The sequence below is a fragment of the Peromyscus californicus genome, unplaced genomic scaffold (genome assembly GCF_007827085.1).
Source record: "Peromyscus californicus insignis strain IS unplaced genomic scaffold, ASM782708v3 Scaffold_23__1_contigs__length_62951481, whole genome shotgun sequence".
Classification (NCBI taxonomy): Eukaryota; Metazoa; Chordata; class Mammalia; order Rodentia; family Cricetidae; genus Peromyscus; species Peromyscus californicus.
This window is the reverse complement of record NW_026294534.1, coordinates 39,244,899-39,270,817: the sequence shown is the minus strand read 5'-3', so window position 1 is coordinate 39,270,817 and position 25,919 is coordinate 39,244,899. Positions and strand designations below refer to the sequence as shown.

General features: G+C 41.5%; 1 protein-coding gene across 1 annotated transcript in view; it reads left to right on the top strand.

Moving 5' to 3' along the window:
• The window catches only part of Tenm3 (teneurin transmembrane protein 3), a 2,633,929-nt gene that overhangs the window by 2,490,827 nt on the left and 117,183 nt on the right, over window positions 1–25,919 (top strand). The window contains 5 exon segments of the mRNA XM_052752285.1: window positions 17,637–17,851; window positions 23,305–23,515; window positions 23,909–24,010; window positions 24,188–24,382; window positions 25,487–25,687. Coding sequence (XP_052608245.1) covers window positions 17,637–17,851; window positions 23,305–23,515; window positions 23,909–24,010; window positions 24,188–24,382; window positions 25,487–25,687 — 924 coding nt within the window.

Genomic DNA, 25,919 nt, shown 5'->3' with positions numbered 1-25,919 from the left:
CCCTTTCACAGGGGTCACCAAAGACCGTTTACGTATCAGATATTTACATCTATGATTCAACTCAGTAGTAGAATTACAGTTATGAAGTAGTCATGAAAATAATGTTATGGTCGGGGTCACCACAACACGAGGGACTGTATTAAAGGGTCGCAGCGTTAGGAAGGTTGAGGACCACTGCTGGGTAGCACTTCTCTTACACCTGAAGTTGACTAAGGAATTTTATACCTTGGATTTTTCACAAGTGAGTACCCCCCCACACACACCCTCTGGAATCTTTTATACAGGGAATTTTAATCTGGTATTTGCCTTGTCACCACAGGGCACCACTGTAGGGTGGGTTAACGGCGAGAAGATTTTCCAAATTGCAAGTACCAAGTTTCACATAGTAAACTTTAATTAGCGTTACTGCTGTGCGTTTTTATACGTTGGTACCATGTGTAAATAGATCAAGAAACTACACAGACATTAAGATCTGTTTGTTTGTGTTGATTGAAATTGAGATGATCTCCTAGAGCGGCTGATCATCACAACGCTAGTGAAATGTACTTATTAATTAGAGCAGAGATTATTTTTACAAATGACGAATCATAATTCTAAAGAATTCCATGTTTGTTGTGGACATTTTGTTTCTTGGTGGCGTCCAAACCCGCTGTTATTAAGATGAAAACGTTGTAGCTAATTAGTGTCACTGAACTCAAAATTCGGGAAACTGAGAAAGCCGTGGGTCGTAGATGGTCCCTCCAGGCTCAGCCGTGGCTCCTGACATTTCTCTTCCAAGGAATGTTAGCCCATATCAGCATCTCTCTGTGTACATGAGCGTCTGTTCAATTCTGAGTCCTTCACCTATTTACCCAGGCAAAGTGAGTAGTTGTTCAGGTTCGCAAGAACGTTAAGAACAACCCTAGAATAGACTTATCGGGAATCGTATGAATTCCAGAGCGCTAGAAGCACAAAAGAGGACTACAGTTTCTGCCTGGTACAGTCTCTAAGAGATGTCTGGAAACAGTTACTAAACCTGTTGACTAAAATAAAATAATATATAAACCTGTTGACTATAATAGCAACGAGAAATACGTGTCCATCAAACCTGTACATATGTATATGTACCTATATATATATGAAATTCCTAAATTAATATTTCTCTTTACATTGAGAAATGTGTTCCATTGCTTTCTAGTGTTTCTCGTTACATATTCCCCAATAAATGCTGATTATAAAATAATTGCATAGATTTTTGAGAGCTAAAGTTTCAAAGACTGCTCTCTCACCCAGCCCATTGCTAACATGTGCTATTGGAGTATCTGGGTATCAGTTCATCCACAGGAACTTCTCCCTCATTGTATAAAGAAGTCTTTCCCAAAGTAGAGGGTACCAGTCCTCCCCTCGCCTACTCCAGAGAACTGGCCCTCCAGCCTCCCAACAGCACCACAGTATTTATGGACATTTCAGTTCAAGACAAAAAATAATAATAATCAAGGCTGTGCCTTAGCTCAGACTTTGTTGAAAATGTGACCTGGACAAGTCACTTGTCTACTTCATTATTTCTCAAACAGTCCCAAATCCCCACCCATGTTGTAAAGAGCGATTCCTTCTGCTTTTCAAGTAAAGACTTTTGGTATTTAGTTCTTCAGAGGAACAGGAGGAGACTGTTTTCAAGAATGGAGGAACCTATAATCTGGTTCCTCTAAAAAGACCTTCATGATAAATTTACAGTATCCGAGAACCTCACCCACACTTTAGATTTGTCAACCACCCGGACAAGCAGATCACATGATCTCTTTGCAAATTCTGATGCCGCAACCTTAGAGAAAGCCTTAGAATCTGCCATGAAATTCACTAGGAGCATTAACTCTACTGCGCAGGATGAGGAAATGACTTCCCGGGTGTGAGATGCAGCCCTCTGACTCCTGTGGTCCTATTTTGTTTGCATGTTGTACTTGTCATTCAAGAAACAATGGCTGTGTTCAAGGCTGCATGATCTTCTTGCTTCTTTGGTCCTACACCAAAGCCTCTCAAAGGTGGTGACTGTCTAAAAAGAGAATCCATATTAGAGTGTTACACTCTGCTCATCATTCCTACCACTTTCTATGGCTGAAAATTGTAGGGGTGATGGAGCAGACGTGTAGGGTCTCTGGCAACACTAATAGAAATGGACAGAGTGGATAAATAGATAAGATTAAAGTTTGGATCTCAAATAGCTTCCCTCTAGAAACTAAAAGTACTCCCTGGACCAACAGATTCATTAAGCCTAATGTACTGGAAAGAATTAAACAGGACTATCCTCAAATGCTGGCTTCTTTGCTTCCTTACTTTATAACCAGTTACTTAACCTTCTGAGCCTTGATTTCGTCACACGGAAAGAGGGACTAATAACACTTACTTCTTGGCTTACCAACCTCAGCAGCCTGGCTCCCCACTCTATTTTCCTTGCAGTCTTCTGCCCTCCATACTCCAGACAGTCATTTCAGATCTTCCTATTCTGTCCCAAACCCCATCTTGCATTCTGTTAAATCGTGTCCTCTGAAGGACGTGCTCTTGCTTTCCTGTAAGCAAACCTCCATTCATACATACGCTACTTTTCTCATGGCGGAACAGAAAACCAGACAGAAGCAACTTAAAGGAAGGTTGGCATTGGCTCACCGTTTGAAGGTACAGTCCACCGTGGTATGGTGTGAAGAATCGGGACAGCTGGCCGCATTGCATCCGTAGTCAGGAAGCAGACAGAAATGAATGTTGGTGCTCAGCTCACTCTCTCCTTTTGTTGTTCAACTCAGGACCTCAGCCCATGGGATGGTGTCACCTGTGTTTAATGTAGTTGTTCCTACTTCACTTAGCCCAGTCTAGACACTCAATTGCAGACACACCCAGAGATTTGCCTCCTGGTTAATGTGATACAATGTGACAGTCGATATAAACCCCCACGCTACTACGTGTTTGTGAATCTGTCCTTTTACCGTTCGCCCAGCATTCAAGGGCATTTTTCACTAGCTCTCTTGATCCTACTCTGTCTTTAGTATCTCCCCAGTGTGGGGGCTGGAGAGGTGGCTCCGTGCTTAAGAGGCTGCATTGCTCTTGCAGCAGACCCAAGTACCGTTCCGAGCCCCCACGTCAGGCAGCTCACAACCGGCTGTAACTCTGGCCCCAGGGGATCCGATGCCTCTGGCCTCAAAGGGCCACCGCACTTATGGGAACATCTGAGGCAACCGCACTCATGGGCACGTATATCTACACACAGACTCACACACATAAGCATGATTTAAAACAATAACAAAATCAGTCTTCTTTAAAAAAAAACAGTCTCCCCAGGGTGCTGATACCCCAGCCAGCCAGCAGACGAACCATTCCATTGTTTCTTAGATTTCATGGAAGCTACAACCCCTTGACTTCTTCATCTCCTCTGCGTTCTCTTCTTCCCTTACAGGCATCTTCTTAAACGTAGCGTGTAGAGTCCCTGAAGGCGTGTCTCCCTTTCATGGGAGCCTATGACAGTCTTGCTTCAGCTGTATTCCTTTTACATGGCTGACCTCTGTCACCACCACCACCGAAGCTCACAATTTGCAGGTCATCCATTGCTGCCAAGTGCACCGTTGAATATTCTTCCCTTTTTCTCCTATTTGAGATCTCTTATGTTTAAAATTCCTCCTTGGGAATACTCATTCTCCTAGAATGCATAGTACCACACTGGCCAGGTCTTTTATTTCACTTTTAGTAGCAACATCCATGTGTTTATCCAGCTCATTCCCTTTCGCCTGGTTGCTAAACATCTCAGGACCCTGGTCTGTCATGACCCTTGATCATTACACTTGATCACATCTGTGCTTGTCTTTTGTTACAGTCGAGGTAACTTTGGCTTAGTCAGCAAGTACATCTTAGGCTACATGCCTTAGCTCCAGACATCAGCTAGAGAAAACCAACCGATGCTTCTTGGGAACATTTCCACCCGAGTGTCTTCTTGGCCTAGCAAATTCCAAGTGTCAAAAACTGAGCGCATCAACGGCTTTGGTTTTCTAGTACTACATAAGAAACCGTACCAAAGTTCACTGGTTTACAGAAACTGTTTTTCATCTCCTGAAGTCTTGTCAGTTGTCTAGGTAGTTCATATATTTTTTTGGCTGGGACCTCCTCGTGCAATTGCCTCCAGATGTCTGAGGCTGCCTGAAGGCTCCATTAAGCTGGAAGTCCCAGACCGCTCACTCAACTGGCGAGCGGCGGATGGTATATATTTACTCATGCTCGGCTATGCTGTGGCTGTGGGAAAGAGCGTCTGAACAGAGCTTTCCATGTGGCTTAGGTTTCTCAGAATGTAGTAGCTGGTTCTAAGGAAGAATATCCCAACAGGGCTCATTCTCATTGACCTACACAGAAGCTCAAGGCTTCTTCTGACTTAGCATCAGACACATCAGGAAGTCACGTAACCTGGCTAAGTGACAGAGTGATTGCCTAGGATATATGAGACCCAGGTTCAGTCCCCACCCCCCCCACACACAAAAAAGTATTTCACCTGAGGTCATCCAAGCTTCACAATAAGGGGGATTAAGCTTCCTTTGTTTTAAGGAAACTACTTAAAACATTTTAAGTTAAATCAGAATTAGGCTTCCATTCTTTTTTTTTAAGTTAAGCAACTTAGATTTTTATTTTGGTTTCTTTTTCTTTAACAGTGTTTTTGTTGTTGTTTGTTTTGGTTTTGTTGTTGTTTGGTTTTTTTGAGATAGGGTGTCTCTGTGTGTAGCCCTGGCTGACCTGGAACTCCATTTTTAGACTAGGCATTGTAGATCCACCTGCCTCTGCCTCTCGAGTGCTGGGATTAAAGGCGTGTGCCACCACAGTCTGGCAACAGTGTTGTTTTCAATATGTTTTAATTAAAATATAATTACATCATTTTCTCCCTCCTCTTTTCTATCCCTAACCCCCCTCCCATTTCTCCCTTCTCTCAAACTGATGGCTTCTTTTTCTTTTATTATTATTGTTACATATATGTATATATACATCTATATATATATAAATATGTATGTATGTATATCCTGCTAAGTCCATTTTTGTTGTTTGTATGTATATGATTTTAGGACTGGTCACTTTGTATAAGATAAGCAGTGAGGGGTCTCTTCCCTGGGAGAAGCTAGTTCTTCCTCTCTCTCAGCAATGATTAGTTGCCTGTAGTTCATTGTCTAAGCATGGGGCCCCTTGACATTCTTCTACTTCCATGTTAGTATGTATGTTAATATTGCCATTGTTCCTGTCTTGTTTATGCAGCCATTTCCAGGAGACACAGTCTCCCTGGAGGTCCCCTGGCACTTAGATTCTCTCTTCTGAGATGTTCGCTGAACATTGGGTACAGGAGTTGTTTTGAAGATACACCTGTTGGAGCGGGGCTCCCCACAGTCCAACTGCATTGTGCATAATTGCTCCTTTCCTGTATAATACATATGTGTATGTATATACATACATCATCTGCATATATATGTATATATTAAATGAAGTTATGCCACTTGGGCTGATAATGCTCCCCAAAATAGCCATAGACTATCTAACAAAGTCCCCAGTATCAAGCATGAGTAACCTCCATTTGAGTTCTTGGTCAGGGTAGTCCACGTGTTTCCTGAAAAAAATATAGGCTGTTGCTCTTGCCCTTGGCTGTTTCTAAAAGATTAAAGAGAAGTCTCTATTGCTGAAGTCACTGAACACTTAGGGCAGGGGTCTCTTGATTATTTGAAGCACGTGTAACCTGAAAGCCTCCCTTTCTGCTGATCTGCTCGCCATGGTACCAGAGAGTACTATGCAAGCTGCCAACAGAGGGAAGCGATAGTGCTGTCCACCTATGAGGCCTATGGACCAAAACTTTGACCAGCATGGCAATAGTGGCGCACATACCATAGCAGCAACCAACGGCTATCCTAACCGGACTTAGAGCCCACTCAACCAGAGGGAAACCATGCCCGCTCCTACAAACCTAGCCAACCGTCTGGGCTGGTGAGGGCACAGACTGCAGAATACTGCCATGTTGCCAGACCAACATGATTCCTTAACTGCATTCTAAATCTTAGACACACGGACAAGTGTAGCTAGCATCCCACACTAATGGAGCGTCTCTTTATTAACAAACAGAGACATCACAGAAAGTTCCCCTTCTTGGTCATGTACACAAGGAAACACATTGTACAGAGAGCATGTGGAGTAGAGACTGGCCATCTTTGGGAAACACGATTGTTGTCATATCATCTTTCTGTTCAAATTTGCCTCTTGCTCAAGGATTTCTCTGTCAGGAAATAGCACCTAGTGACCTGGTTCAGAAATTGCTGGGGTTATATATGAGTCCTGGTTTCTTACATCGCCTATTGAGCTCATGGACAAGCCCCAACAATCCTAACTCCCTGTCTCGTTAATTCTATCGTTTTTCAACTGGACTACAGCAGCCACCCATGTATGATGTCTCTACCCTTGCTCATCAATTCTTCAGACACAAACATGGTAACAGTACCTCATGTGACCCTCTAGGTCTATCCACATGCCTTTAGATGACTTAAAAGTCTCTCTGCATTCTGGCTCTTCACCATACTCTTAATACAGAAGCGCACAGCAGTGTAGCAGGAATCTTAGAGAGTCTTATTAATAAAATCAAACCCGAGGCCAGTTATTGGGGTGAATGCTGGTAGATCAGAGAGACAGAACAAGCCACAGCTATCTCACCTCGCCGGATCCTCAGCTGGTCTTGTCTCCTCAGACTGGAGGCCTCTGAGTCTTCATCCAGAATGGGTCTCAGCTGAATTGCTGCTCAAAAGCCTGAATGCTTAACCAGCCAAATGCTTAACCAGCCAAATGCTTCTAGTTTCTGGTCTCCACACCTTATATATCTTTCTGTTTTTGCCATCACTCCCTGGGATTAAAGGCTCGCTTTCTGGGATTAAAGGTGTGAGTCACCATGCTTGCCTGTATCCTTGAACAGATGGATTTCTGCCTCTGGAATGCTAGGATTAAAGGCGTGTGCTACCACTGCCTATCTTCTATGTTTAATATTGTGGTTGTTCTGTCTCTGACCCCAGATAAGTTTATTAGAATGCACAATATTTTGGGAAACACAATACCACACAGCAGAGATATAAAGTCCATGTACCCTGTAGCTAGACCCACCTGGCTGTCCACCAGTTAATGATTAATGTCTTTACTTGGGACAGTTCTTCTGGTTTCTTTCTGTCTACATTTCTTGTCAACTAAAAGTAACTCATGAGATTTTCCTGACAGACTAGCTTTGAGTAGTACTCTAATGATATGTGACACATAGTACGTGGTTGAAAAATACGAAGGTGTTTACTATTACTATGCTTTCTTGGCTAAAATGTAAGTCAAGGATTATTATTTTCCTGTTACTCTTGCAAGCTATTAGCATAGTTTGGGGGCCTAGAGTAGTTCTTTTTACCAGTGTCTGGCCAAAATACTCTACAAGTAGTGAATACATACATATACATACACACATATATATAGTGAATAAATAATATATAAAGTATGTAAGGGGCCAGAACATATCTTGTCTAAAGTATATGTGATACAAATATTGGTGACGTAAAGTAGTTGAGAAGTGTTCTGTCACGTGCTGGCCTGTAAGCAGATTGCCTTGTCTGACTTCTCGCTTCTTCATGGAATACTAGTTTGCTTTAAATCTGATAATGGTATAGGAAACCAATCCGTGACACATGTCACTAATTATTGGTTTTGTATTTTTTTTATTGAAGCCAATTATGTATTTGTAATTTATAGCAAAACTCTTTTAAAGCATGGCTCCTGAAATTAGTATCAATTATATCTTCTCAGGCTGTAATAGAAATCCTTTCATTTTTAATATTTTTGGTTACTTGGAGGATCGGATTTTATGGAAAGGATCTTATTCTTATTTTTCCTTTGAATGCATAGCGCTCATTCATTTTAGTTTTTTTTTAAAGCATATATTATATGGTATGCACTGTCCAAGGCAATGAGGTAAGTAGCAGCTTGAGGGAAAGGGGAGACACCCAGGACTGTCACAGACACTTGTTCCCAAAGCGTCTGGATTGTTAGGCAAGAAAGAAATCAAGCCAACAATTACAGTGAGTTAGAAAATGGCAACAGGGAAAAGTAAGTGATACATGGCGGAACGTCACTTTTTATTGACAGCTGCATTAAAAGGGGACAGTGAGGTGAGTGCTAAAATTTGACATAAGCAGGTCTGACATAATGTAGGACTGAAGTGAAAAGCCATATGCTGGTTAGTGTATGAGTTCCTTTCCAACAAAGTATCCGACATAAGCACCACTAGGGTGGGAAGATTCCTTTTGGCTCCTGTTTGGGGGATTGTCTGTGTTCCTCTGGCTTTCTCTACTGGCTCCTTTTATTCCAGCCAGTCTCCCCACTTAGAATGGTGCCCCCCACACTGAGTGGGGTCTTCCCTAAATTACTCCCCTCTGGAAACGCCCTCATGGATAAGCCAGGAGTCCCTCGCATAGGTGGCTCTAAACCCAAGCCAGTTGGCAATGATTAATCACCACCGTCAGCGTAGCCATGGCACGTGACTCCTCCACTAAAAAACAAACAGGCAAACACCATCCTCTCCTTTCGTAGAGTAGGAATTGCAAGCCTGTGGGTATAAATACACGTGTGTTTGATTCTCCCACTTAAATAAAATGACAGGGACGCTTACAATGTATGTGAGTGTTCATTGTGTGACGGCTTCCTCACATATGAAATGGCTTCAGAGAACTGAATTTTACAGCAGGTTACTGACTGCTTGTGCTGTGGAGAGTTGGGACTAACAGGGCTGCAAGAGCACTGAGCTTTCTTCAGTGTTGATTCTAGTATTTGCGTTGTTGTGCTGCATAATACTCCTTAATTAGAAGCTGTACTGACACTGTCCATGAAACGGGTGCAAAGTAGCTGTGTTTTATTCTACATGGATTGTAATGCAATACTCTGTGTCCACATGTTAAGTCATGGCATGTGGTCCTGTATGAACCGGTATGTTCTCCCAGAGATCCTCAAAGTCAGGATATGAATGAACCTGTGATTAGGATAAAATCGGATTGGGGGCTATGGATTGCATATAGACACCTAACTTTGCCTCCTGTTGTTCTGATTATTAGTGCCTCTCGGGGACCGAGAATGGTGGTTGTTATTGTTTGCCCTCCTTAACAGTTATAGTTACACTTTGACATTTGGATTTTTATTTTAATCACTATAGTCTAATTTGCTCCCATCCTAGGTAGAGAGCAAATTCCTGATATATATGAGGAAATGTTTAGTATTTTGTGACTTTGGATGATTTTCGAATATCATAAAATAGTTTTCAGTTGCATACCATACTTCGTAATTGCCAAGATAATTTTAAACACTCTGATTTGTCCTAGTTAGTAAACCTGTCTATTGAATATTCTTCAGAGATTAAAATACTTTTTAAAGGCCTTCTTTAAAATGCCACTGTAGTGGTGTTTTCATGTAAGATGGAAACCCGTAAGGCGAGGACTAATAGCTTTGTGTACACGGTCACTTTATGTTTCCCACATGGACAACTGGGCTTTAAGACATTAAGACCGTTGATGAAAGAACCCGTAGTTAGCGAAAAGAAAAAAGAGCCAGTAACTCCCGCATTCAGGCACAACGGGACGTGTTGAGAAATTCTTCAAGATGGTGTCCCGCTGCATTTGAAGACTTGGGGCATCTCATTCTCGATGTGAAGCTTTAATTGGTTTGCTTTGGAAGCCACAAGCTTTGAGTTTGCGTAACTACAAGGCACTCTGTTCCCTGGCTCTGTGTGTCCTCCATTTCTCCTTCCTGTCCTCCTAGCAAGCCCGTGCACACAACCCCTTGTATTCCCTGTGATCATTCCCAAGTTCAGGCTCTCGGGGTTCACAGAGGTAATGATCTCAGTGAGGGACCACAAGAGAGCCCGACCGCTGGCCTCCCTTTATAGCCTCTGAAGCCAGAGTTCTCTGGAATCCAGGATGAGATGAAAGAGTTCCGTGTCCAAGCTTTCCTCTAAGAGACCCAAGAGCTTCAGAGGAAGGCTCGCTGCAAGTATTTACAAGTTTATCAAACAGTGCCAGGCGCTCACTGACTTCCAGGGAAGTTTACAATTAAAAAAGACCGCTGGACAAACATGAGCAGAAACAGTGCAGACTTGGCTAGGACATATAAAAGGGGTACCATGACTTGAGAGGCAACAGGACAGGTTTACAAAGGCCCTTTACAAACCTAAAGCTCACCCTGATATTCAAACCAGCAGCTTAGGCAAAAACAGTGTACTGAGCTAAGCTGCCAGTCTGTCTTCTGCAAGAAATCAGTAACGTTCCCCCAGCTCCACACCGCGGATCTTTATCAAGAGGCCCGCTCTGCATCTCCCTGTTATTAAAACCACATCTTAAGGTTTTAATAAAAAGTAAATAAATAGTGGAATAACCTGAAGCAAATCGAAGTTAACAGGTACTTAGAGACAAGACTCCTGTTTCATGGAAAAATCCAGAAAGATGAAAGACTTTTGAATTGTATTGTACTTATACCCCCTTAACAAGACTGTACACATTTCAGTTGCATTTAATTTCCCGAGATCATGTGATGGGTTCTGTTTTAAATCTTTTCTGCTTTATGAAGTTGCAGTTCCAGTTATTACTTGAACACAAGCAACTGAATATGACCTAGTTATTTAATAACTGTGTTAAATGTTTAGGTGATTAACATAAAAAAGGATAGGTATCAGAAGGAGCTGAGGGAACTGAGTCAGGACTTTTCGAGTAACTTACATATTCATATGTGAATATTAAAGAATAAAGCAAAAATTCTATATTGATTCTATGCCTAGCTTTCTGTCTTATAAATACAGACATGAGAGATCTTGCTACAAAAGAAAAGGATGGGAATGGGAGGGTGTCTTGTAAGGTGAAGCTGTTCAGTTCTTTTGGAACTGTTTTTTGTTGTATGTCAAAAACTCACATTATGGTGTGTTTACCAGAAGAATACGGAGGCCCTACATGGTGGCACTTCCATCACATATCACTTAGTGTAATGGAGAGCACAGGATGGGCAACTTCCTTCTTGATACAAGATTTGTTACAGATTTTAGAATCCGTTCTTCATCCCACACCAGCAAAGACTTTCCCCGGGGTACGAAAACAGTCCTCACGGCCTCTGATACTCTCCCCTGTACCACATTGGCTTTATCTGCTATCCGTACGCTGCCGTGAAGACACGAACCGTAATTCGCTTGTCCACTTTAATTCACCTTTGCTATTATAATATCTTTGGAAGCTTTCATCGCATTATGTGCTTTAAAGATACCCATTTCATCAGCTCATTTAATTTATGGGACATAGCTACTCTGTAATTTACCCGACAGAGCTAGTATTCATTAAAATCAAAATTACTCTGTGTCAGAAAAAAAAAAAATCTGATGTGTTTTCAGGTTCAGATTGTTACCCTGAATTTCATCACGGCCTCTCCGTTCTGAATCCCCATTCTATGTAGAGACGGAACTTTACCATAGGCTTGACCAGTAGAATAAGTAAGGCATTGCTGTGTTTTGTATTTATTGCCTCTTCTCTGTGTTAGTCTGAAGCCGGAAAGCCTTCTTGGACAGTGACAGAGAAAAGTGACAAAGCCATCCGACAAACTAGCACCCTTCCTTTCTGGTATGTCTAATTTCAAAATATGCCAGTAGCCCCCAGCACTCCATCTCGAACCTCAGTTTACCCTTGATGGAGGTACCACAAGAGAAAGCCAACAACACTCGCCTTAGGTCTATTGTGTCTTGAGTGAAGGGGACATCATGAACAGAACTACCTAAAGTTGGCCTTTGTTCAGCGTAGGGAGCCGTTATGCCATAATAAACATATACTAGGGATTAGATGTGTGGGGCGGCCTGCTATAAGAGAGTATACACAGGAAGGCTGTTGAAAGTCTAGAAATAAATTCCCTACAAATGACCCCTTTCGTCGCTGATGAGTCTTAATGGCGTTCTCAGGGTGGAACAGTCAACACAGAACGCAGTGACTGCCAAGGTGTTTGGATTCCTCCCCACAGCGAGCTAGCCAGCGGTTGTGCACATGACACCAGCCCAGAGTTCTCCACTCATAATCAGTTCTGACTCTGTCTTTTAGGCAAGAGAAGGTGATCTGGTCAGAGCTCAGTCTCCAGGACTATCCCTCCCCAACTCCCATGACAATCACAAACCCAAGGTTGTTCACCTATGTGTCTGTCTAGTCATCTGCACGTTGGGGTCCCCACAGTACACCCCCCCCCCTTGCTTTGACTAATTCGCTAGCCCGACTAACGGGACTCAGGAAAACACATTTACCAGCCTGTTTGGAAAGGGCATCACAGAGGACACAATGGAAGGATTTATAGGGAAGGGGACGGGCAGTCCCCTGATAGAGCTCTGAGTGAGCAGCTGTCCAGAAGCTCCCAGAACCCTTCATTTTGGGTTCTTATGGAGGCCTCACAACATAGACACAACTGACGAAACCACTGGCCATGTGGCGTCACCTCAACCCTAGAGGTTGTGAGGCAGGACTGGAAGACTTACTCTAACTCTGGATTGGTTTAGCTCCATCCTTGAAGCCTCCAGTGGCCACTCAACCCAGTGAACTCAGTAGCACATGAAGACACTGTCACTGGAAAGAGTCCAAGGATCTTAAGGATCGTGTCCCAGGAAATGAGGACAAGTATCAAAATACATTTCATGGTGCCCTGGGGGTAATGACTATGGTTATTGGAAGACCCCTGGTCTAAAAGACTTTTTCATAGGCACTTGGCTTTCCAAGGTTCTATGATATTATGGCATAATTGGCCTTTTCATGTTGGATGCGGAAACATCATCACATCTACTACTGCTCTAAGCCCATTTGGTCAACCTCCAGGGTTTTTTGTTTTGTTTTATTTCATTTTTGGTTTTGTTTACAAACAAACAAAAAAACCCCATCTTCCTGAAAAGAGGCACCTGTTAAATTAACTATAAGACTAATTGGATTAGTTGATATGCTAACTTGTATCACATCAGGCTTTCATATTATTTCAGTGAAAAGGATTTAACCCCTTAAAATCGACAAATCGAGAAAGCAACAAAGCAGAAATACCTACATATTAAGCTGCCTGGAGAAAGTGAAACCTTAAACCCCAGAAGCCAGAACTCGACTGCTGTTCTCGAAGCCAATATACTTGGGCAAAGATGGAGTATTAAGGGGAAAACAACTTTGGGATGGGTGCCAGTTTATCCCCACCAGCTCCCAAAGCACAGGTGTGCTCATAAAATTGCTAACATTTACCTCCATCAGCATCAGATGGGACTGTCACCAAAAAGGAGACAGAATCGCCTGCATAAGCTTCAAAGGCAACAGAAACGGTGGTTGCTAATAAAAGTCGAGTGTAATAACAGTGCTGGATGTGTATTACCTGGACAGATGAGCCCAGATGTGAACCATACCCATGTTTAGCAGGGGTGTGTACACAGCAGATTTTAGTGGAGGAAAGGCAGCTGCTGTCTTCCATCTCCTGAAAGCTGTCTCAGCCCAGGCTGATGCTGCATGCCAGCAACCCCAGCTGCTCTGGAAGCTGAGCCCTGAGGACCTCCAGAAGAAGGCCTGCCTGGGCTGCAGAGACTTGCCTGGGCAACTTACACAGAAAGTCTCCAAAGTGAAAACAAAATGAGACTGGGTGATATGCCTTAGTGGTGGAGCACTTAAGGCCCCACATGTGCAAGGCCATAGGTTCAATCCTCAGCACTACTCACCCACCCACCTACCTACCTACCTACCTACCTACCTACCTACCTACCTACATACATACATGTTTTATGTAGAAGTCAATCAGAATATAAACTTATTAGCAATTTATGGTGGATTGTAACAAAGAATGATATATGGCCTTTTTTCAAAAATTGTTCTTATAAAATTGATTATTCAAAACAAAAATAGATAGATCACACCTTTAATCCCAATACTCAGGACATACAGACAGGCATATCTCTGTGAGTTCCAGGCCAGCCAGAGATACACAGTGAGATTTTTTTGTCTCCAAAAGCATTAATTATAACTTTAAGCCCTGTAATTGTAAGCTGCATGGATTCTATAGTATAGATGAATGAGTTAGTATCTTACTTGAAATAGTGACTAGATAGAAATAGTAACTTAAAACTATTTTGTTATAATAAAAAGCTTGGTTTCTAGGGATATGGAAGACATGGTTTGGAAATTTGCATCATGATGTTATCATTTGCGTCGGGCACACACTTTACTTCTCAGTTTCCTTATCTCAAAAGTATCGACCTCACGGGGTGGTTTTGACGTTTAATACAAACAACATACCTGTCGTAGGTGTTCAGCCAGACTAGCCCCATTGTCCCTCAGCATCTGAATGCTTCATCAACGCTAATTCTGTGCAAACATAGGGTTTGCAAAAGCTCCTAGAATGAAAAATGCTGTCGAGTGTTCAGAAGTGTCACAGAGATGATTTTTAACCTCAATGGAAAATTGAACTGAGTATTCTGATTTTGCTCCAATGAATGTATATCATAATAAAATAACGTTATATGGAAGGTGCATGGTTTATGATCTAAGTGGTCATATATGAAAATTAAAAATGATGATGGCGATGCGATTTTGATATTTCTTTACAGTATTTTATAATACTAAACCGGTTTGAGAAAAATAGACCTTGCTGCTTAAGCACTATTAACTGCTAGGATTATGGGCACTGAGAATGAAGTGACTATATGGTGTTATAAATAATGGTGTTTTATTAAGCTCTCTTGTATAATGCCTCTCTGCATCCTACCGGGCGATTATGCCCATATTCCCCTTCTCTTCTCCATCTCCAGGCTTCCTGTACTGCTGCACGTTAATGCCCCTCAAACAATGATTTCATTTTACCTTTAGCCTGCTTGAACCTTTAACGGGTCTCCACTTAGTTATAGCTGTCCTTTGCAACTGATGGTGTATGTGCCACAGTGGGATACCATAGTCCAGGCAGAAAGCAAGCCTGACATTTACTAGAAATATGCTCTCCCTCAGACCTCACAGTTATCCATAAGAGTGAATCTGTTGTGAAGTGTTTCACATCCTCTCGGCCATCAGCCGGTGTCTATCTGCCTTCCTCATCTATGGCTGTGGAGCGTGTTTCCTCATCATCTTGAATTCTGTTTCTCCAGTGCCGGGAAGGGAAGGGGAAGGCGGGGATGGAGGGAAGAGAGGTAGAAACACAAGATCATTTCTGCATTGGAATACCATTTATATAATTATACCATTATATAATTCTCTGTTTTTAAACTACACCGGACATGGCAGGCATAATAGTAAGTATATTTGTCCTCAAGAAAAGGTATAAAAATGTGTGTTAATAGAATGAAAATGGAAAGTATTTACAGCACAGAAACACCAACTCTGTAGGCATGAAGATCATATTCTTTCACCAGGTGTTTGCTTCCTCTGGATAATGTCTTCCCTTTCCAGCCTTGCCTCCCATTCTTCTCCCAGCAAGCCAGTTAGTCTCCTGTCCATTCATACAGAGGGCCACTGAGCTGAGCGCTTGTCTAGACCTCGCAGTAGTTCAGAGGTCATGTGGCCATCCCCATTTTCCAGAGGAGATTTTGTGTCGGAGGTTTTGGGTTCTGCCTGCAGGTCCCTCTGACTCTGACGTGGCCACGATTCAAACCCAGGTTGTCAGATTCCAAAACGTCTTCCCTCGCCCATGCATCCGAAGACATGCCTCTCTCCATATCGTTTTTAAAATCGTTATATTTGCCCTAACTCAGATACTTTGTTGTATTGGTCAGGGTTCTCAAGACAAAAAGAACAAATGGAATAAATATATATTAAAAGGTTAATATAGACTGAGTCACGCAAAATAATCTGGTGGGTCCAGTAACAGCTGTCTTCATGCTGGAGTGGCCGACAACCCAGTAGCTTGCTCAGCTCATGAGTTTGGGTCCCTGAACATTCCCAATCTGGCACTGAACACCTGGAGAGCCCCTAGTCTTCAGTGTATGTTAAAAGCCCAAAGAAGCTGGGTTCTGATAATTGAAAAGGAATATAACACCAGTGGTGGCAGCAGCAGCAGCAGCAGCAGCAGAGCAGATGAACTTGCCAGTAAGAGAAGAAGCAAACAGGCCAAAGTCACACTTTTTTAATCTAAGCTGCCGCAAGGAGGGCGCCACCGTAGTTAGAGCGGGTCTCCCACTTCGAATAACCTGATCAAGAAAATTCTTCTCAGGTGTGCCTCGCGGCTTGACTTTTAATTGACTGCAGATCTGGGCCAGCTGCCCACCAAGATTAGCCATCACACGTAACCTACCTGTCCTTCCAAGTCCAGCTTCCAGTGCGATGGCCTGCCCCTGACCCAGTCCTGTGAAGCTTTAGTTTGTGCAGATCGTCTCCTCCACCAGGCAGTTAGCTCGGTGAAGACCAGGCTGTTTAAGCTAGAGCCAATGGTTTCTGAGCTGCTAACTCTTCGGTGTGTATTTCTTATTACTACGTCAGTGCTCTGTCCCTAGCAGACACTTAATAAAATGAATGCAATGTTAAATTAACGAGTCATCACAGATAGGAGGCTCTCTCCACTCTTTAGGATAAGACATAATTCTCAGATTTGAGATTAAATCTTAAAATTTTTTGAATTAACAAGTTCTCTGGAGGCTATTTCCAGTTTAATGAAAAAAAGAAAAAAAATGGTAAGTCAACTTTTTATCAAGTTAAAAGGGTTGGCTTTGATAGAGGATAATTTGCCTTCTGTCTCTTCGGCTTTTGGGGGGACCTTTTCTTTTCGTTTCCACCTGCAGTAAATTGTGAAGCCCGCTCCCGTGGCCAGGAGAGTACCCAAGAAAGGACCTTGGCCAAGAGGCGAAGGAGAACACCAACCCCAAAAAACAGCCTTGGATCTTGAACCTGGCCATGGTGCTAGGAGATGGCAGGGATTCTCAGGGAGGGGGGGGGTTGCTTGATTGTTTGTTTATTTGTTTGTTTGTTTACCCTGAAGATTGAAGGTCTCTGAGGAAGGGTGGCACAGTGTTCCCACTAATACTCAATGGTGGGTCAAGAAATAGGAAGTCTTGTGACAGCCGACATTAAAACTTAAGAGATATAACCCTGCTCCTCTTATCTTCTATCTCCTGATGCCCTACAACCCCTACTTACCTCTTTTGACACGTGATTTATTTTTTCATTTTTTTTTTCTGGTGTATGAATCGGTAACATTGATTGGTTACTTAAAAGTTGGCTTGGAAATCTTTATAATCCATTATACCTTCTTTCACACTCTGCAGAATTATGGTACAGTTAGAGTAGCCAATAAGCACCAGACTAAATCTCTCCCAAGAAATAACAAGGCGTATAATTTATAAGACATTTATGTTTCAAGTAAATGAGAAACGCTGTTGGTGTGGAAACAGCTTCAGTGATCACCATACCTTGGGGGAAGTCGGAGAATCTTGACTTAAATACCTTAAAGAATGTTAGATGAAAGTTAGTAAAACAATGCTTCATCAAAAAAAAAAAAAGTTCTTAAAGTGCACACGACAAGGGAGTATCTCGCATATCAGAAGAAGAATTCCTGAACAATGAGGGGAAATAACTCTTTGAAAAGAAACCCTGTTATTTTAATGTTTTGTTCTTCACCGCTGGGTCTCTCACATTCAGGAAAATTAGGTGGATTTACACATGAAAATAACACCATAGATTCCGGAGAACTTGATATTGGTCGGAGAGCAGTTCAAGAGGTTCCCCCCGGGATCTTCTGGAGATCGCAACTCTTTATTGATCAGCCACAGTTTCTTAAGTTCAACATCTCTCTTCAGAAGGATGCATTGATTGGAGTATACGGCCGGAAAGGCTTACCACCTTCCCATACACAGGTGAGAGTGGGTGTTGGCGTCGATGAGACGCATGCTCATAAGATGCATGCTCCTAGTTTGCATTTCCAGATGTTCCTATAGCCCTGAAACTCAGCTGTTGGGTGAAGCCAACACTTCTAAATGAATCTTTTGCAATGAAAAGAAGTTTGAGTGTAGTGTCTGCTTATGTGAGATGTCTGAATCACTAGCAGGAAAAGGCTTGCATGGCTAATGATTGGTTAAAATGGCTAAAAATGTCTGAGTCACTTCATGAACACTGAGCATCAGCTGAGTGTCTAGCACACTGTAGATTCTCCAAGATTCGGTGGTCATTTCAGATGATTTTATTCCTTTCATATCACACATGCATACATATTCATCTTAAATATATTGATGTTGGGTTAAAACAGTTTTTACAATGTCAGATTTATTTTTAATGAAGAAAATATGGACACACGAGCATAATAAGCATGATAGTTAACAAACTTGCCCAAGTCTAATCGCCATTTTCTCTGGAAACAAGGAAGAGTAAGGTGAGTAGGTAGATGGTTAACAGAAAACCAAGCAAGATGGAGTCAATGTAGTCCTCAGACTACTGGATCCACAGCATTTGAAAGGCCATTCTTTGTATAAAAATACCCCCACTGTAACAGTCACAGCTGGAGAACCACCACCAAAATGGCCACAGTCGAGCCAGAACCGAGTTGCACAGACCCTCAATCACAGGTACTCTGAAGGCTGAGGCAGGAGAGTGACGAGTTCAAGGCTAGCCTAGGCAACTTAGTGAGATAAATATACAAAGTTTAAAAAAAATAGACTGGGAGTATATGACTCCGTAGTAGAGCACTTGCCTACAATCTTTGAGGCCCTGACATCTGAAACTCAATCCCAACTACCACAAAATAATCAAGTCTCTAATACTGAGTCATGGCATATGTGACTTGGAAAATGTCATTTTTGTTATTTAAAAAGGGTCACGTGGGGGGTGAGCTATAATAGAGGAGGCCCTGAGTTTTAATCTGGATCACCAGGAGAACAGAACAGATTCCGTAATGTCTATGAGAAAAATCTTTGAATTATCTACTATAAAATTGGAAAAGAAACTTTTCCAAGATGTATCATGCTAGTAAGTAGAGGAATTAAAAAGTGTACTAGCTAGCTAATTAACACTTAGATGAGCTGGACGTATTTTATAATAAGTTTATCTCCTTGTGGAATCCCATATTGGGTTTTTTTTCATTTATAAAAGAAAGACCAAGATTTTTGTACAAACTTCATATTCTGTGACCCTATAAGAAATCATTTTCTATAATCTTAGAGTATGAATTATGAAAATTTGACCAAATACTAATAAAGAAATCACAATTTCAAAGAAATACTATACTTCTCAGCATGCTTTCTAAAAATCTGTGGCTTCAATGGCTGTGTAAATTTTGACTAATATGTTACAATATATTCTCATATCTGTGATATCAAAGTAGATACTTTGGTTCCTTCTGGGTCAAACACTTGTTATGATGTCCATATATCCAATTTTAAGCTTTAAAATGGTCTGATATTGACTTTAAACCTCTGAAGAAAAAGATAGACACTAAAATATGGAAGGCCATCCCATACTCATGGATTAGGAGAATTAGTATTATGAAAATGGTCACTTTATCAAAAGCTGTTTACAGATTCAGTACAATCCCAATCAAATCCCCGCATCATTCTCCGCAGAGATGGAAAAAAAAACTGTCAATGAAAGTGAATCTTCGGATCTCCAGTTACTATAGACAGATTGTGTTTACATGGATAGTCCAGTAAGACACAGAAACCTCTCTCCACTGAAACTACGTAGGAAATTAAATTATGTTTTTCTCCGCTCAAGGAAGAGTCCTCTCAATGAAGCACATCTGTGAAAGTCCAACTTTATAAAGTTTTCTGAAAACAATGTCAGATGAAGCCTGTGTGTTGTGTCCAGGCATGGTGGTGCATGCATTTGGGAAGGTAGACGCTAAGGGGCTGTCGGATCAAGTTCAAGGCCAGCCTGTTCTATGTAGCAAGTTCCAGGCCAGCCAGGGCTGTTTTGAAAAGCCTGTAATGTGTTGTGTGCTTAAAAACGTTTGTTTCAGGGTATATAGCTGGCTTTTTACATGAGATGCATAACTCATAAAATTAGGGAAATGAAAGGTTCGGCGTCATGTTTTCTTATAATTGCACCATTCTTTCAATACAGTACCCAAAATATCCATCCTTCTTTTCTCCCACAGTGTATTTGTGTAAGGTATGCTTTTTATTAAGCCTTGATTATTAGAGGTCCTTCCTCTGGCTTAGTCAAGATCAGCAGAGCAAACAGCTGTTTCTGAGTTCAGTGTTTAAACATGAAATATGCTATAAAGCAGCCCAAATTGAACATTTCTCTGTTCCTGGGGAACATTAAATAAATCAACCTGAAATAATTAAAATTGGCCAGCCCCTCGGAATAGTCACTTGAGTTTTGAAAGTCAAAGTCTTTGTGACCCTTTATGAAATTGTCCATTTGATCGTTGCCAAGGAGCCAATTGACTTTCTTCTCCCCAATGGCCCATTTATTCTCCTGGACAGTTGGAAGCCTAAGGAAGCAGTTCTATGCTCTATGGCTACTGTGCTATGGTGTGTTAGTGCGTTGGCCTGAAGGCTGTTCCAGAAAAAGAGGCAGAAGCCTGAGTTCTAAACACAGCCTTACCACTTTTTGATTTTATGCTCTACGTGACCTTGTATGAGTCGTTTAACTCCTCCAAGATTCAGTGTCCATTGGGAAAATGAGAGAGCTGAATTGGAAGGTTTCTAAAACTTTTTCCTTCTCTATAATGTATGATAGATGCCGCCATCAGAAATTTGGAGGGAAGTTTTTCAAAGGCTGGGTAGGGGGCAGGGCAAGAGTTTTGATAGTGAAAGGCCAGCAAGACCTACATAGCAAGGCTGCCCCCCACTCCACCTCCCAAAGAAAGGTGATTGAAGGCATAGCCAGGCACTCACTGATTCTGAATTCCCATCAATTTAATAATGGAAATTGAATTAAACAGTTGGATAGATAGTCTTAGCTTTTCAGAAGTAAACTAGCACGATACCAGAAAAGGCCTATTTGCATTTTTACATGGCTGATTAAATAGTAAACCTCTGAAAAGAAACATAAGCAACCTTTTCTTCTATTGATTTTACATAGCTCCATTGAAGTTCAGAGCAACTTGAGAAAGAACTTCAGATTGTGTAACACATACATCTATGTGTGTATATAACACACACACACAATAAATAAATATATATGTGGTAATAGCATATATATTAGGTAACAATATAAGAATAAGGTAATATCATGAGAAAGTTTCCCTTAAAGGGAGCTGAAATATTTCCAGTTTAGTGACATCCATGTGATATATAGATGTTGTCTGTGATAGCTCTCCAGTGTTTGAGACCGAAGAGTTAGTCCAGAGAATTCATCCAGAAAATGGCATAAGGTCTTAAGACTTCTCCCCACTACAATCAGTCCATATGCAGTTTTGGTTTATAAGTAGAGCAAAGCTCAGACTTGCCCATAGATGATCATGTTATGCCTGAAGAACGAGCCATATGATTTGGTTACTCTGGGTAGAGACGGTTACAGTGTAAAGAAGGTAATTTTCTTCAGGTGTTTTGAGTCGCTCTCCTGAAGTCATCTGTGAAATGTCCTGACAACACCCTAGATCTGGGTAGATGGTTAGAAGCCATCAGCCACTTCAGGGCTCCCACCTCTCTCACTCCTCATGGTTCCATCATCGCTCAGGTGTGGTACAAACGCCCGTCACTGTGTTGGCAACGACGACTAACTGTAGACTTGAAAGACCAGTTAAAACTCACCATTCCTGCCCTGTTCATTTTCAGTTCCTGTATGTAATGTTAGAAGAGGAAAGGGTCTGTGTTGGGCCATGAGAGGGAAGTTTCCCTCTTGCCAGGATAATGTAAATATTTAAATCTGATGAGTAAATGGAGATGACCTATTTGAGGTGGAGATACCCTTCAGAATTAAACTTTGTTCTCCTCTAATCGTGAGGGAATAGAATCCCAGTGAACTTTTTTACAAAGAGCTGGAGAAATTACAAGATCATTATTTGCATCCTTGTAAGAAAATTGAAAAATTTTGAGTACTAATGAAGTTAGCATATATTTTGCATACTGCTACCCAAAGAACAAAATGCTTTTATTTAAATAAAGATTTCAATGAGTCATATACTGAATCACATATTAAATTTTCTTATTACAGTAGTAGATGTCTGTGGTCTGCACAGTAGCAGTCTAGTTAAATATAATTCCCAGAAATTCCAACAACTAATTTTATTTTTATTTGATTGGATTAAGAGAGTCCTATAAAATTTTTTTCCTCCACAGTGATTCCATTTAAAGAATAAATCATAAAGTACTAATGATACACATATATAGTACTACAATTATGATGTTTATGCATCGTCTGCATCTACATACATTTGTGAGCTTTTACGTTAAATATATCTCAGAAGTAAAAATGAAACTGGACAAGTGTACAGCAGTAGAATCACTGTAATTTTTAAAGAAGCTATTAGCTAAAAAGTTTATTAAAACCAATATTGGAGAATCTTTTCCAGTATCTTCCAAATTCACTGGTGTTTGTTGGCAAAATTCTACCCTGTTGTTGTCAATAATATTCCATAGTTTAAATTCTCTAGCTCAGTTTTTTTAACCTCCAATGTCTGTGATTAATAATCATTGTGAAAACAAACAGTAGCGTCCAGGATGGCTGCCATCACGCCCCTAACTCTGCATGCTGTTCTTTCTCTGTCCCATCATACCCATCTGTTGATCAGTTTATTGATTTTAATAAAGAATATTAAGGCACTTCATTTAATGTATTGATGTAAAAATTCCACAAAAGTTCGGACGGTTGCATTAGCATCCCAGGAGAGGAATGTAGTGCTATATGGTGGAAATGACCCCAGCTCTGCAGCAAAGTACACCTGGGTTCATAGATCCCACTTTCCAGGTAGGAGGTCCTGCTGAACCTCCTCAAGAGTCCTTGAGAGCAACCACAAATTTCTTGCCCCAAGAGCTGCTTCCGGGATTAGGAATAATTCCAGTGCAGGATAAACAGCAGTCCTTGCTATACATAAGTGTCAAGTAGGATTAGATCGTCAGCCATTCATGGTCTAAGTAAAATCCCATAGATTTCACATTTATATCCCCAAAGTGCCTAAATTTACCAAACTTGTTATCAGTCAGGGGAACTGAATTTGGCAACTCCCTAAAAAGGAAGAAAATGATCATTTCGGTTTAGATACAAGGGGATGCAACAGGTGGTCCTTATCCTCATAAATTCCATGCCTAGAAGGCTCCTGTCACTTGGGCCTGTCAAACAAGAACTTCTAACACTGTAAGCTTGAAGAAGAGGCAGTACACGTGTTGTTTCTGGCTTCTGACTCCATCTCCCTTACCCTCACCCCCAGTATGATTTCGTGGAGCTCCTGGACGGCAGCAGGTTAATAGCACGAGAACAGCGGAATCTGGTGGAATCTGAAAGAGCCGGGCGGCAGGCGAGATCCATCAGCCTACATGAAGCTGGCTTCATCCAGTACTTGGATTCTGGAATCTGGCATCTGGCTTTTTATAACGATGGGAAAAATCCAGAGCCAGTGTCTTTTAATACCATTGTTATAGGTAAGAGCCTTCTTCAAAGCATCCTTTTCCACCGACTGCCTAAACTCCGTGCCGAATAGAAACTCAAATCATTTTTACCAAACTTTAGTGATTCCAGGGGTGATAACACACATGTCTTGTTTTTGAATTGTTCATTTGTGAATGTATGGCAAGCCCTAAAGCTCTGTAAGAAATATTATAAATTACCACAGGAAGAGAACACTTTGAAAATCTGCATTTGAAGATTTGAAATGCTTTACGTCACTCTGCAGATTTCTCATATAAATGAACTGATTTGAGGGTTATGGAGTGAACTATCCATAATTGCATTAACACCTAACTAAAATGAACAGAGCGACCGCTTCTGAGAGGGGTCGGCATCTCACAAATGCTCCCTGCGTTTCTCTTCTTCAGAGTCTGTGGTGGAATGCCCCCGAAATTGCCATGGAAATGGAGAATGTGTTTCTGGAACTTGCCATTGTTTTCCGGGGTTTCTGGGTCCGGATTGTTCGAGAGGTATGCAAGTTAGAGTCTCTTCTTAAGCCGATATCAATAAGCCGTAGAAACACATCCAGTCGAGGAAACTTAGCAACCCGGGGGAAGAAAGGGGATGGGAACGGCCCATGGCTTGTTCTGTGAGGGGCTCAATGGCAAACGTGGCTGTTGACCGTTCTGTCTTGTGTTATTTCACAGCAGCTTGTCCGGTGCTCTGTAGTGGCAATGGGCAGTACTCCAAGGGCCGCTGCCTGTGTTTCAGTGGCTGGAAGGGCACCGAGTGTGATGTGCCGACTACCCAGTGCGTTGACCCGCAGTGTGGGGGTCGTGGGATCTGCATCATGGGCTCTTGTGCTTGCAACTCGGGGTACAAAGGAGAAAACTGTGAAGAAGGTAAACGTCAATATTTACCGAATCCTGTTGTTATATCCATAAAGACACAGATTAAATCTGCAATCTTCAGTTTGGCAAGTGTTCTTTCACATGCTCCTCTATGAAAGCAATTTTTATTTCCATATTTATGAATGCCTTGTTTTATTAACGTCTTTAACTAATCAAAAGAACAAATACCAAAGAGCTCTTTTGCTCTTGTTTCTGTAGCGTGAGTAATTCTTTTTTGTTGTTGTTTTACTCTGAGAAAGCAAACAAGCATTTGTGTCTTGAAACCCAACAAAGGACGGGCTTCTTCTTGTCACTTTTCAGCTTTTTTACACTGATGCCGACCTTTTTGGCATCTCTAGAAAGAAAAACCAATTGAATGTAATATAAGGAATAAGAGCAGTGTTGTGGATTTCTTCCGTCACTGTACGTGCTGAGGAGAGTCGAGACACTATACTGTAAAGTGCAGTTAAACTGGGGTTTGGTTTGTTGTTGGTTTTTTTTTTTGTTGTTGTTGTTTTATTTTTTTCAGGAAGCCAAAAAAGCACCATTTCCATTCTCCAATCAAATTGATTTTATTGATCTACACTCACAAAGTAATGCAATTAAGTCTCTGGAATTAAATTTTCAGGCCATTGACCGTACAAGTGTAAAGTTTTATTGAGTCAAATTGCTAAATTAAATCTCATCATCTAAAGCACATTAAAGAGAATTAAGAAGGCTAGCGTGTGCAACTCATTTATTTCTTGAACAATCTGAGGATCCCTTACAGCTGTCAGTGCCGGTGGTCATGGAGCAGGTCAGCATGTACAGGGTCTGTTCTCTGACTCTGCGTGGGCAGAACACAGAGCGATTGTCTGAACCCCCCAGAGCGTGTTTGTCTAATTCATGAAAGACCAATCTTTGCAAGGGCCTCAGTTACCTAAATGGCGTCAGGTTGGTTCTTAATGCTTGATTGTATTACAGCTCTCTGCTTTTTCAGAGACAAGTTCTGGAGAATGGTAGATGGATGTTTGATTATCTAAAACATTCTTAGGAATTAGGAGGTGATTCTTTAGCCTTCATGTACTATGACATTTTTCATCTTTAATAACACTGTTCTCCTCTCTTTGACCCTAGCGGACTGTCTGGACCCTGGATGTTCCAATCATGGGGTGTGTATCCATGGAGAATGTCACTGCAACCCAGGATGGGGTGGCAGTAACTGTGAAATACTGAAGACCATGTGCCCAGACCAGTGCTCGGGCCATGGGACATACCTTCAGGAAAGCGGCTCCTGCACTTGTGACCCAAATTGGACTGGCCCAGACTGCTCAAATGGTGAGGTCAATTAATGCGATGCCACTGAGTATTTACTATAATTTACTTAAGATTTGGGATATTTGACTTTTTAAAGCACACTTTGTAAAAATTATGTCACCAAGTGATTTTTCTTTAAAGATGTAAATGTTTAAAGCAATGAAGCAGTTATTCAGGAAATAAGCGGTAATTTATTATTAAAAATCCTCTCTTCTCTATTATTGGAGAGAATGGTCTTTCCTCTGCATAAGAC